Here is a 12859-nt window from a genome sequence, read left to right on the forward strand (position 1 = left end):
AGTAATTTCATAGGGTTGTAAAAGCGTTGACCGTGCACACTTTTTTAGAATGAAGTGCTTCCGCGCTTCATACAAAATGTACTTCGGTCAACGCTTTTACACCCCAATAAATTTACAAAAAGTAACATTCAATTATTAAATGATTTATTTCAGATTTTGTGGTTTGATAAAGCCTATGCAACCGTCTCTAATATCAATATAATCACACAAATATTGTCAATGATTGTATTCAAGGTATACATTATTTGTATTTAATACAAAGTACGTAAAAATAATTTGTGCTTCATTTAATGTGGTATAACATTAGACAGAAAATAAGTAAATGCATAATAAATTCAATTGTCAGGATTATTTGATAGAGCCACAATGCTGCATGGTCAGCGGGTAACAGAATCAAAGAAGTAATCACTTCAGAAGAAAGGACTACTGGCCTGTGTTACAAGAAATATCATTGATACAGTCATGTTCTGTAAAGTTACTGCGTATAAAATATTGAATATTCGAACACTAACGGAATAGAAAGCCTTAGCTGTATTTGGCACAACCTTTGGAATTTTTGTTTTCAATGTATTTCGTATTCAATTTGGTCCTCTTGATGTTTCGATTCATTCGCAGCTGATTATTCTTATGCTGGCAACTTATAAGTCCTTTGTCTTTTATGAGGTGTTACAATCACTGGATAGATTCAACTGTTGGTAGATGATTCCAGTGCCAATAATGAAACTAACCTACGACTTGTTAATGTTTTACTCATGTGGAGTAGAATGATTACTAAACCCCCCTAAAGACAAAAGAAAAAAAAAACTAATGTTGAGAATATCCTTTTGGTATCTTCCGCCTCTGCAAAGTTCTTTAATTTCACTTTTAGATATATTGATGATGTATTGTCACTCAATAACCCACATTTCAATCACAGTAAGCTTGAGACTAAGTATACTTCCAAACTAGAAGGCCTGCTCATATCTTGTTCTTTTCCTCGATATTGAACAAATGGGACACTTCAAACTAGAAGTTATAACAAACGTGCTGATTTCTATTTGTTAACTTTACATTTCTCAGCAGTGACCCTTGCTTAATCGTATAGCGTTTACATATCTCTATTAATACGTTATGCTCTACTTAATCAATAGGGATGTGCTCTTTACACGAAAAACCCCAACAGAGTTATGACGAAGAGCGACTGAAATCGGCACTACATACTGTTTAAGGTTTACCATCACGACTTGATTGACCGATACGATATATCTGTCTTTCAACTCACTACTGCAAGTTTTCGTATTCATATATCTTTATATATCAGATTAGTCGTATAATCTGTAGTTTTACAGAATGTGTCCTCTTCCCGATGGTTACTTTATGACCGAGTGTGGATTTGCATGGCGGGTGATGCACGTCTGGCAGGAGACGGTAGAGTTCCCGGTCTCGCTCCTTTTGGAGTTCTTGTGATTTTTTCAGTTTTGTTTGTAACCTTGATATATCTTCTCAATCGATTTATGCGATTTAAACATCGGCAAACTGCTGTTGCCAAATTGATTACATTAGTAATGGTAATACGGCATAATTGAGTACAATTATGAATGATATTGTTTTTTTCTTTTTACAGAACCAGAATGGAACTTTCGTCATTCTCATTTAAACCGCCATAGACAAATACATTGTTATATGTAAGGACGTAAGGATACTTTTTTAAGTATAACTTCATCAACGTTTAAATGATGGATATATGCAATTCATTGTCTGATGAAAACTCTCACCTCTTTCAATTGAGAGATCATGATTCATCTGTTGAAGACTCTAACGTCTATGATTCATCTGATGATGATTCATCTGATGATTATTCATTTGATGATGATTCATCTGATGATGATTCATCTGATGATGATTCATCTGGTGATGAGTATGTTACCGCCAATTACGATTTGTCTTCTAGTGAATACACAAAAGATCTAACATACCCAGTTAGAGAAAATAAAGAGGAGAATATCATTGACATAGAATTGTACATAAAAACAGATTTTCTGCGAAATTAAAATTACACTCCGTAAGTTCAATAAGAGAAAGTGTTCACCAATGTAAGAAAGTTCTTGCTGCTATAATTGACGTAGATTTTAAAGTTATTCTCAGTTCATTTAACCATGATTCTAATGAATTTTCTTCTCCCAGATTATTCGCCGCGATGTGTCTTCATCATGTGTCATCTCTTTCATACACAGAAAAGTTAAACATAAGTAACATACTAAACAATTTCCCAGAATACATTAGAAGGAACACCACCAAGACTATGAATGACAACTATCTCGATCTTTTCTTTCGGAATTTAGATCCAAAATGTTGTTATGACCGTATAAGTCGTATCTGGCATTTTTACTTAGATATACAAAATGCGTTGAAATACAGTTTATGCAAAAAACTAATGGAATCTGAAGGCCCTAGAAATGAGCAGTTTCTTTGTGCTAATATAAAAAATCTAGCCTATCTGTGGAAGACAGATCACACCAACAGAAAGGACTCATCACTACTATTGTCATTACTTCATTATGCTGTCACTTCTGACCATATAGAGGATGTGAAGTTTATCAAGTCAATCATAGCAACACATATGGACTGTCAAGAGTTAGTTGAAGTAGTCACGAGTTACATAGAAAACTGTAATACAGCGAAACTACTCTCCTTGTCAAAGTTAATAGATACTTTGGACGACATTTTAAAAGCTGATCCTCAACGGAAATTATGGTTATTGCGTAAACGTTTGGGTGTACTGTTAGAAAAGAAACACTTCGAAGAGTTCAAAGCAACGATCATTCATCATAGACAGGTTTTTCTGTCAGATACTTGCGGTTTAAAAAAATTATGTTGGACAAAAGGATCAGCGATATACAAACATGCTCATTTTACAGTGTTACTGTATATTTTATATTTTTCTTTAACAACAAATCAATATGAAAGCAAAGCACACGCTTTATCAAAAATGTTAGATATCGCAATTAATACTACATATGATATGAAAGGTTTAGATTTTTTCTTTTCGCTCTTAACACAATTACATGATGAGAATACTCAATACACCTTAATATTTACAGAAGTCTTACTACAGATATGGGGGGACAACATTGATTTGAAGTTGGTGGTGATACAAGCCTACGGTGCATATTTGTGGAAATCAAAATGTTTTGAATTGCATAGAAAATTTTTGCGGTATCATTATCAGTATCTTTTATTTACAGCATTTTTAAGTCGCATTGAACTTGCTACAAGTGCAGAATGGGAAAATGTCATGTTTATTTTACATCATATTACGAATTTTAATGAAATAACAAGCTTAAATCTCAAAATGAACAAAAAAAAAATTCCGTTCGTCATTCATAAAATATGTATCACTGTGTGATGAAAGCCAGATACAATGTGTGCCAGGTACCATAGAAAAAGTAGGAATCATATGGGAATTTGACCAAATTTTGATGGTCCATGCCATTCTAATTTACGGAACAGAGCTTATAAAAAGGGGCTGTTTTGAACGGTACAAATGGTTGGTAATACGCCATCAGAGTTTATTGATATCTAAATTAACTACACATTATAATCTTAGAGAGATAAAAAAGATATTCTCAGATCAGATTTTTTTTCTGACCCTTTCAAACCTTCTGCAACATTATACAATATTCGATCAATGTACAAAAATGAAGAGATTGAGATCAGCGTTTTTATGTTATTCTCGATTTGGTAGAGTATTTAAATTCAGTGATTAAATTTGCACCTGCGACAAGGAACAGTTGCTCAGTACATCATTGTCATTACGGTACCTTTGTCAAGGAATCCCTAATTTATGTGTAAAATTTTGTTGTTTAGTTATATTCTGGAAGAAAATATCGGAATCAGGCTGCACAGATCAATACAAAGAATTCATTGTTGATAACAAGCATTTAATTTTATCAATGAAAGATGCAGCATTGGACTTACAATTTAATTATGAAACCGAATACTGTGTTTTACTTTTCCACCTTCTTCGTGAATTCATACTGTCAAATAACAACAGGGACATGAATCTGACATTAAGTGCAATTAACGGTTTAAAACACAATAGATTAAATGAGTTTGGAGATTTTCAGAATTTAAAGCCTAACGAAGTAGATGAGGAAGAAAAAAGAATTTTTAGATATAGTAATTGGAGATTATACAGAATAGACGAGGTGCTAAATGGTAATCTAAAATTACATATATACGTACGAGCCGTAATTGACACGTGCAAGTTTAGATTTTCAGATTCTAAAGTTTATGTATTCAAAATATTTACTTATTATCTTCAGAATCTAACCACTGTTCAACAAGAAAAAGGACTTATTGAACTTATTGCTAGTGTAGGTGATCTACTCGAAAAAAAGAGATATCGCGCCAATATACACTGCGAAATTTTATCATTGATTTACGACGTGGTTCACAGCTTTTTAGTTCTTAAACATGAAGTTGATCAAACAAAGTTGGCCACGTTTTTACTTCATTTAAACCACAAATGTCAATCAGATTTAGTAAACAAAGTAACTGTTGAAGTAGGAAAGATATTACAGTGGAAAACATTAGCCCCTCAAAGCATTACTATTGAAGAGAAAACGGTTATTTACAAATGTTTTTGTATAGTGAGACAAACAAAGAAAACCCACCGACTGAAGGAAATCAATCTTGAAGAGTATACAAGCTACTTTGATTTTATAGAAATGATAGACCAAGAGGAGCAACGACAGCGGATAATCAAACAGACAATACTTTTGTTGGTTTTACTGCTTCTTCTAACAAGCATAACGTCAGATGGTCATCACAAGTCAGCAAAACTTAAGAAGTATTTGTCACTGAAGTATAAATATGACGATCTTGTACTCTATCTTTTATGGTGTTCTGGTGATGTTGAAATAAATCCCGGACCTACTTTTTCTAAAATACGATCAATGCACACTTCAGAGAAAGAGAGAAAATGGACCTGTGAAATGTGTTCAGTGTTAGTCAAGCTTCTAAAGGAGTTACCTGAAACATCAAAACCAAAATGCTTATGGAAAGAAAAACCCACTTGTTGGCCTGCATATGAACCATTTTTTGATCCATACAACAAATCAAAAGTTCAGAATGATGATTTATTATCCAATGAAAGACTTTTAAAATGTCTAATGAAATGTTGCGACGAAAATAAAATTTGTATTCCGGAATCATACCGTTATGAAATTAATTTACTTACAACTAATAACAAAACCCTTCTATTTGAAACATATATATTTCGGAAAGAAAAACACAATCTTTGCGAGGCTCTTTCGAATCTGTTGACGTGCAAAGACCGTGGAAAAATCAATCAAGACGCGAAGAACTGTGGCATAACAATTAACTTTGACATAAAGCCATCATCACAAAATTTTAAAAAGACAAAGAGAAAGGGAGAAATTATTACCAATACGAGACGGGATTTAGCAGTTATATTATGTAAGATTATAAAAGGGCTAAATATAACTGAAAAATGTGATGGAATTTGGAAAACACCTCCTTCAAAATGGCCATCAGATGAACCGTTCTACAGTCCACATAATGAAAAGAAGAGACAAGGGGTGTGTCCAGATAATGAACTTGTTGATAACCTTATCAAATACTGTGAATCAAACTCAGTAGTGGTACCATCACAATACCAGGGCATGGTTACCGCTTGGAATGAAGGGCATATGGATGTGTTGATTACAACTCATACTATTTATGCAAATATTTCAAAGTTAGAACATTCTTTAAAGTATCTTCAGATTGAGGGAATTTTGTCAAAGCCCGATATTTTAGATTTTCTTAAGAAAGAAGGATTAACTTTGGATACTGATACATGGAAACTGGATGACAAGAAGACAGATGGAAATCAAATTGCAAGCAGAGAACTTTCCCAAAAATTGGTAGTAAATCCAATCACATCAGAGGACACTGCAATCAAGAAATTTAGTTCATGCGATAAACGCGATACACAGTTTCAGAAGCTAAGTATATCCCAAAAGACAACAGAAGATTCCCGAAATAAACTGATTTCATCTACTGACAAAACAACAAATAAAACTGTTGATGCTGAATCCTTTTCTCTAGAGACAACTTCCATGAGAAAACACCAACCAAAGCTCAGTGGATCTGAGGAACATAATAGTCAGGTATATTAATATTAATCATGAACAATACAAAATTAACAGGGTAAAGTCTCTTTTATATTCCTCCGAATAATAAGTAAACTGGTAAAAGTTATCTAGCTGCTCTGATGATATTTAGGAAAAAGTACTTAAGATTTTAGTTTAAATGTTACAGTCACTGTGGTATTTTTATTTTGACTAAGAGCAAAGATTTTACTTAAGAAACAAGAAGTGGCTAATAAAGCGTTGGTGATGACATTTATTTTCAAATAGCATGGATACTGTAAAGGATTTTAATCATAGAGAAATACCAAATTCCTGAATTTGTAAATGAAATGTTCATATAATTTGGCATATTACTTAAATATTACACTATGCAATATTACGTATGGCAAACAAAAATGGTAGATAGTTATGATTATGTTTTGCAGTGAATATATTTTAACTTTCAGTAAAATACTTTAAGTGACTCATATGTGTAACTTGTCTTATTTTAGAAGAGAAAGTTAAATACAGTCAAGTTCGATCGAGAAGAACATGAAATAACGAAGAAACAAAAAATGAACAGCAGTTTATATGAGGTATTAGTTTCTTCATTTCAGGCTTTCTAAGGCTTCTAAGACCAAACATCTTTAACTATTCAAATGTTATATAAATATACAAACACATGTGACATCAACACCATCCTTCGTCATCATTATTGCTTAAGTAAGTGGGACGTGTATACTGTTAACACTATGTTAAAACTAATTTTTCCCTTGTCACATAGGAATTCAGTTGTAATGTAGTCTCAAAAACGGTGTCTAGTTGCAATTGCAAAAGTCTAATCAAGGTCCTCAATAGAATTTTTTACTAAACTAGATCTTTGATTGTTTTTGTTTAATGTATTTATAACTTTTATAGGATTAGTGCGATTTATGCATACGAGGTGTGAATTATGACTGACTATTGTGATCAACTGATGATATTTGTAAACGTTTTTGTATTCCAAATTTAACTGACCAAAACACTGGCGAAAACGTTGCCTTGATATAATTCTTCCCTTTACTGTCACTTGACAAAGTTATGATGACAAACTGCGAAATGGATTTTTGTATGAAATCAGTAGATTAAATGTATGTGGTTTAAAATCCCTTATAATGTAGATAGTTGACGAAAGACACTCAAAATCATTTCGGTCAAAAGCAATTGGTTAAAACATCATTCAAAAAGATGTGCAGGAACATATTTGACTTTATTTCAAAACGATGGATAGTCTTAACGTAAAAAAAGGGAATGATAAAATAAAGTAAATAGAAAACTAAGACACAAGTAAGTATAGGTAGTATATGAAGTTGTAACACCATTTTTTGTCAAAAATGGCTGATAAATGTTGGAAAACAAAACATGATTTTTCGCAATTTCCTTTTCATCGTTATACCTCTGCAGACCAACAACATGTGTACAATCTCGGGAGTAATAACAATGGTGATGCTTGCATCAAAAGGAATCGTTCGAAATATAGGCAAAATCAAATACTGTTAGAATCTAAAATGAAAAAAAAAAAATTGCTTGGAGATCAAAATCAAAATAATGAGTCCAGATATACACAAATCAAGTTTAAACCTCCCTGGGTATTTTATTTGCTGATTTATTAAATAAAAATGCAATATCTATAGTCGAAAATACGTGGTATGGCAAATACAAATCCAATGCTTCTTTATTTTATTGTTGCAGATATATGAACCATTAACACAGGAAGAAGAGGATAAACTAAAACAACAGCTAGAAGAACCCGTTCCTCCACTGACTGAGGAATCTAAGAACTGTTGTCCTGCAGACTTTCATAACATATTAAACAGTTTGTGGAATTGTAAGGACCTTGAAAGTTATATAACCGTTGAAGAATATTGAAGTTGAATAGACAGATGCAAAATGAAAATAACAATAGAATATTTGGCAACCAAACGCTTTTCTGGATTTGCCATTACCAGGACGTTCAACACCAAAACTTTGAATGCCGGGGATGTATAAATACCTAAGGATCAATAGGACTTCAACAAAACGACCAATGACTATTTAAGACCGACTTTTCCAGTTTGCATGGAAAGGGGGCTACTCTGTCAATCAGCAGCGGTTTATCCACGCATCACTCGCAAGGCGAAATCATTTTTTGTTTCAAAATGTCATGAAAGGAATAGGACACAATCTGTTGTAACTTACATATTAGAGTTATATGATGTATAAGAAATTGAGAAATTACACATGGCTTTTGTCTGTTTAGTTTCTATTTTTATGATGACTTTAATTACGGTTTGGCTATTTGATATGCTTATTTACTTTTTGATAATTTGTACATTTTTCTAAAGTCTTCCCTTTATTCCTATCAGAAGACTTTTTACTTTATTATAAGAACATTTTAATACCCTTACCTTTTCACGAATGTGACTTACCAAATTTAACTATTTACCGGATTTGTAATAACATAAGCAACACGACGGGTGCCACATGTGGAGCAGGATCTGCTTACCCTTCCGGAGCACCTGAGATCACCCCCAGTTTTTGGTGGGGTTCGTGTTGCTTAGTCTTTAGTTTTCTATGTTGTGTCATCTGTACTATTATTTGTCTGTTTGTCTTTTTATTTTTGGCCATGGCTTTGTCAGTTTGTTTTCGATCTATGAGTTTGACTGTCCCTCTGGTATCTTTCGTCCCTCTTTTCAAAGACATTTTGTTTCTGTACATTTTTATATATTAGAAGCTTGCAAACATATAATGATATCAATGTTCAAGATTATGCAAAAAATTACATCTGCTCAGTGGTCTGTTGATTGGTATATTCCCCAGTAAATTCCAACTAGAGATTTCAAAAGTTTCAATGCTATTTTATTATTTAACTTAAAGAAAGTAGAAATAGGAGACAAGATCTAATCTTCTTGAAGACTGTTAGCTCGTGAGCTATCATGTTAAATCTGTAGCTAAGTGTGTCGAGCTTGTTACCTGCTATCAAGTGTGTTTGTAATTATATAATCTGTTCATCTCAATTAATTTTGATTTGGATTAGTTTGATTGTTTGACGTAATTTAATAGTTGTAAGATGTTTTTTTTATTGAACTATGTTTTATTAATGATTTATTATTGCTGTTTTTTTATGTTGATGGGCGCACCATGCGAAAAACTGGGATAAGTCCCATCTGTACAAATGTATATAGTTGTATGCACTTTTTTATTCATTAAACTAAAACTGGCTATATTATATAAATAACACATAGCTGAGAGGGTGATAGAGCAGATTGTTACCCCGAGAAAACATTGTCAACTGAGGCGAAGCCTTCATTTTTATCAATGTAGGATACGTATGGAAAGGGAGGGGGGGGGGGGGGGGGGGCTACTCTGTCAATCAGCAGCGGTTTATCCACGCATCACTCGCAAGGCGAAATCTTTTTTTGTTTCAAAATGTCATGAAAGGAATAGGACACAATCTGTTATAACTTACATATTAGAGTTATATGATGTATAAGTAATTGAGAAATTACACATGGCTTTTGTCTGTTTAGTTTCTATTTTAATGATGACTTTAATTACGGTTTGGCTATTTGATATGCTTATTTACTTTTTGATAATTTGTACATTTTTCTCAAGTCTTCCCTTTATTCCTATCTGAAGACTTTTTACTTTATTATAAGAACATTTCAAAGATATTTTTTTTCTGTACATTTTTATATATTAGAAGCTTGCACACATATAATGATATCAATGTTCAAGATTATGCAAAAAAATATATCTGCTCAGTGGTCTGTTGATTGGTATATTCCCCAGTAAATTCCAACTAGAGATTTCAAAAGTTTCAATGCTATTTTATTATTTAACGTAAAGAAAGTAGAAAAAGGAGACAAGATCTAATCTTCTTGAAGACTGTTAGCTCGTGAGCTATCATGTTAAATCTGTAGCTAAGTGTGTCGAGCTTGTTACCTGCTATCAAGTGTGTTTGTAATTATATAATCTATTCATCTCAATTAATTTTGATTTGAATTAGTTTGATTGTTTGACGTAATTTAATAGTTGTAAGATGTTTTTTTTATTGAACTATGTTTTATTAATGATTTATTATTGCTGTTTTTTTTATGTTGATGGGCGCACCATGCGAAAAACTGGGATAAGTCCCATCTGTACAAATGTATATAGTTGTATGCACTTTTTTATTCATTAAACTAAAACTGGCTATATTATATAAATAACACATAGCTGAGAGGGTGATAGAGCAGATTGTTACCCCGAGAAAACATTGTCAACTGAGGCGAAGCCTTCATTTTTATCAATGTAGGATACGTATGGAAAGGGAGGGGGGCTACTCTGTCAATCAGCAGCGGTTTATCCACGCATCACTCGCAAGGCGAAATCATTTTTTGTTTCAAAATGTCATGAAAGGAATAGGACACAATCTGTTGTAACTTACATATTAGAGTTATATGATGTATAAGAAATTGAGAAATTACACATGGCTTTTGTCTGTTTAATGTTTATTTTTATGATGACTTTAATTACGGTTTGGCTATTTGATATGCTTATTTACCTTTTTAATTTGTACATTTTTCTCAAGTCTTCCCTTTATTCCTATCTGAAGACTTTTTACTTTATTTTAAGAACATTTCAAAGATATTTTTTTTCTGTACATTTTTATATATTAGAAGCTTGCACACACATAATGATATCAATGTTCAAGATTATGCAAAAAAATATATCTGCTCAGTGGTCTGTTGATTGGTATATTCCCCAGTAAATTCCAACTAGAGATTTCAAAAGTTTCAATGCTATTTTATTATTTAACTTACAGAAAGTAGAAATAGGAGACAAGAATCTAATCTTCTTGAAGACTGTTAGCTCGTGAGCTATCATGTTACATCTGTAGCTAAGTGTGTCGAGCTTGTTACCTGCTATCAAGTGTGTTTGTCATTATATAATCCATTCATCTCAATTCATTTTGATTTGGATTAGTTTGATTGTTTGACGTAATTTAATAGTTGTAAGATGTTTTTTTTATTGAACTATGTGTTATTAATGACTTATTATTGCTGTATTTTTATGTTGATGAGCGCACCATGCGAAACACTGGGATAAGTCCCATCTGTACAAATGTATATAGTTGTATGCACTTTTTTATCATTAAACTAAAACTGGCTATATTATATAAATAACACATAGCTGAGAGGGTGATAGAGCAGATTGTTACCCCGAAAAAACATTGTCAACTGAGGCGAAGCCAAGGTTGACAATGTCTTTTCGAGGGGGAACAATCTGCTCTATCACCCTCTCAGATATGTGTTATTTAATTTATTATACTGAATGTTCTGTTATTACTGTCGATTAAATTTCAAATTCAAAGTAATAAACTATGACGTCTTGTACATAAAAACCATCCGTATTTAATAAAGCGCACACTTGATCAAGCGTCTCCATGAAGGGTAATAGAGTATTTGCCATAGGATAGAGTCGTATTTAATAAAGCGTACACTGGATCAAGCGTCTCCGTGAATGGTAATAGAGTATTTACCATAAAATAGAGTAAATTAACACCCTCGTGTTGATTAATCCAATCAAAATATTGCATTTTTACGTGAAGTATAATAAATGATAATGTCGCATTACTAATAAAAAATAAGTTGATAAGTTTTTCATTTCACTTCCCTTCAATAAGTCATATTTATATATATTAATTTTTTTAATGAGTGATAAAGAACAGACTTTAAACATATTATTTTCGTATTTTAGTATTCAATTAATCCTGAAATTAACAAACAATTCCGGAAATACAGATTTGTATGAATGAAAAATTTAGATTGGTAAAGAGATATGTTCATAAAGAGTGAAGATTTGAATAAATGACAAAGTTAGGATTGCAAAGATATATGTTCACAGATTGTGAAGATTTGTATGAATGACAAAGTAAGGAAGGTAAAGAGTTAGATTTGAATAAATGACAAAATTAGGATTGTAAAGAGATATGTTCACAGATTGTGAAGATTTGTATGAATGACAAAGTTAGGAAGGTAAGGAGATATGTTCACATAAAATGAATATTTGTATGAATGTCAAAGTTAAGATTGTAAAGAGATATGTTCACATAAAGTGAAGATTTGTATGAATGACAAAGTTAGGATTGTAAAGAGATATGTTCACATTTAGTGAAAAGGTGTACGAATGACAAATTCAGATATGTTTGTTTATATTAGGTTATGATCTGTATATTTTTTTAATTTGTATATATGATATCAAGGAAATTTATTTCATTCTTAAATGTAATAATTGTAACTGTGACAACCAGTGGAAAAATCATAGCCGTTTTTAAAGTAACTTGACAAATAAATATTTCTTTAATGTAGTCATAAGGATTTGAATCACACTGCTTCTAAATAAACTGATCATAGCTTCCAGAATTAGCATTTTGTACGCCAGTTGAGCTTTTTGTCTACGAATGACTCATCAGTAACGCGAGAATAAAAAAAAAGACCCAATAAAGTTCGAAATTGAGGAGCATTAACCGAAAATTTTGAAAGGTTTTGCCAAATACAGCTATGGTAATCTATTCCTAGGGTATAGGGTAACATCCCGTAATAGTGTGTACGGTGAAAAGGCGAAAGATCCCAAAGGGATATTCAAAGTCATAAGTCGTTAGAAAACTTACAATGCCATTGCAAAATCCGAAAAGACAAACACAAGTATACAAAACACAACATAGAAAACTTATGACTGAA

The 12859-nt window shown here is 32.2% G+C and overlaps 1 protein-coding gene across 2 annotated transcripts; it reads left to right on the forward strand.

The window, feature by feature from the left end:
• Nucleotides 1-1850: 1850 nt before the first annotated feature.
• Nucleotides 1851-12541, forward strand: LOC127710242 (uncharacterized). 2 transcript variants are annotated; one of them, XR_007986089.1, is made up of 4 exons: nt 1851-6155; nt 6629-6712; nt 7848-12059; nt 12155-12541. XR_007986089.1 is itself a non-coding variant. In XM_052216010.1 (3 exons), exons 1-3 carry the CDS (start codon nt 3933-3935, stop codon nt 8022-8024), a joined length of 2484 nt encoding a protein of 827 aa, XP_052071970.1. In that variant the 5' UTR covers nt 1851-3932; the 3' UTR covers nt 8025-12541. The 2 variants fall into 2 exon arrangements, 1 of the variants encoding a protein (XP_052071970.1); XM_052216010.1 differs by having other exon boundaries at nt 7848-12541.
• The last annotated feature ends 318 nt before the right edge of the window (nt 12542-12859 follow it).

The sequence above is a fragment of the Mytilus californianus genome, unplaced genomic scaffold (genome assembly GCF_021869535.1).
Source record: "Mytilus californianus isolate M0D057914Y unplaced genomic scaffold, xbMytCali1.0.p SCAF_7, whole genome shotgun sequence".
In the NCBI taxonomy this organism is placed as follows: domain Eukaryota; kingdom Metazoa; phylum Mollusca; class Bivalvia; order Mytilida; family Mytilidae; genus Mytilus; species Mytilus californianus.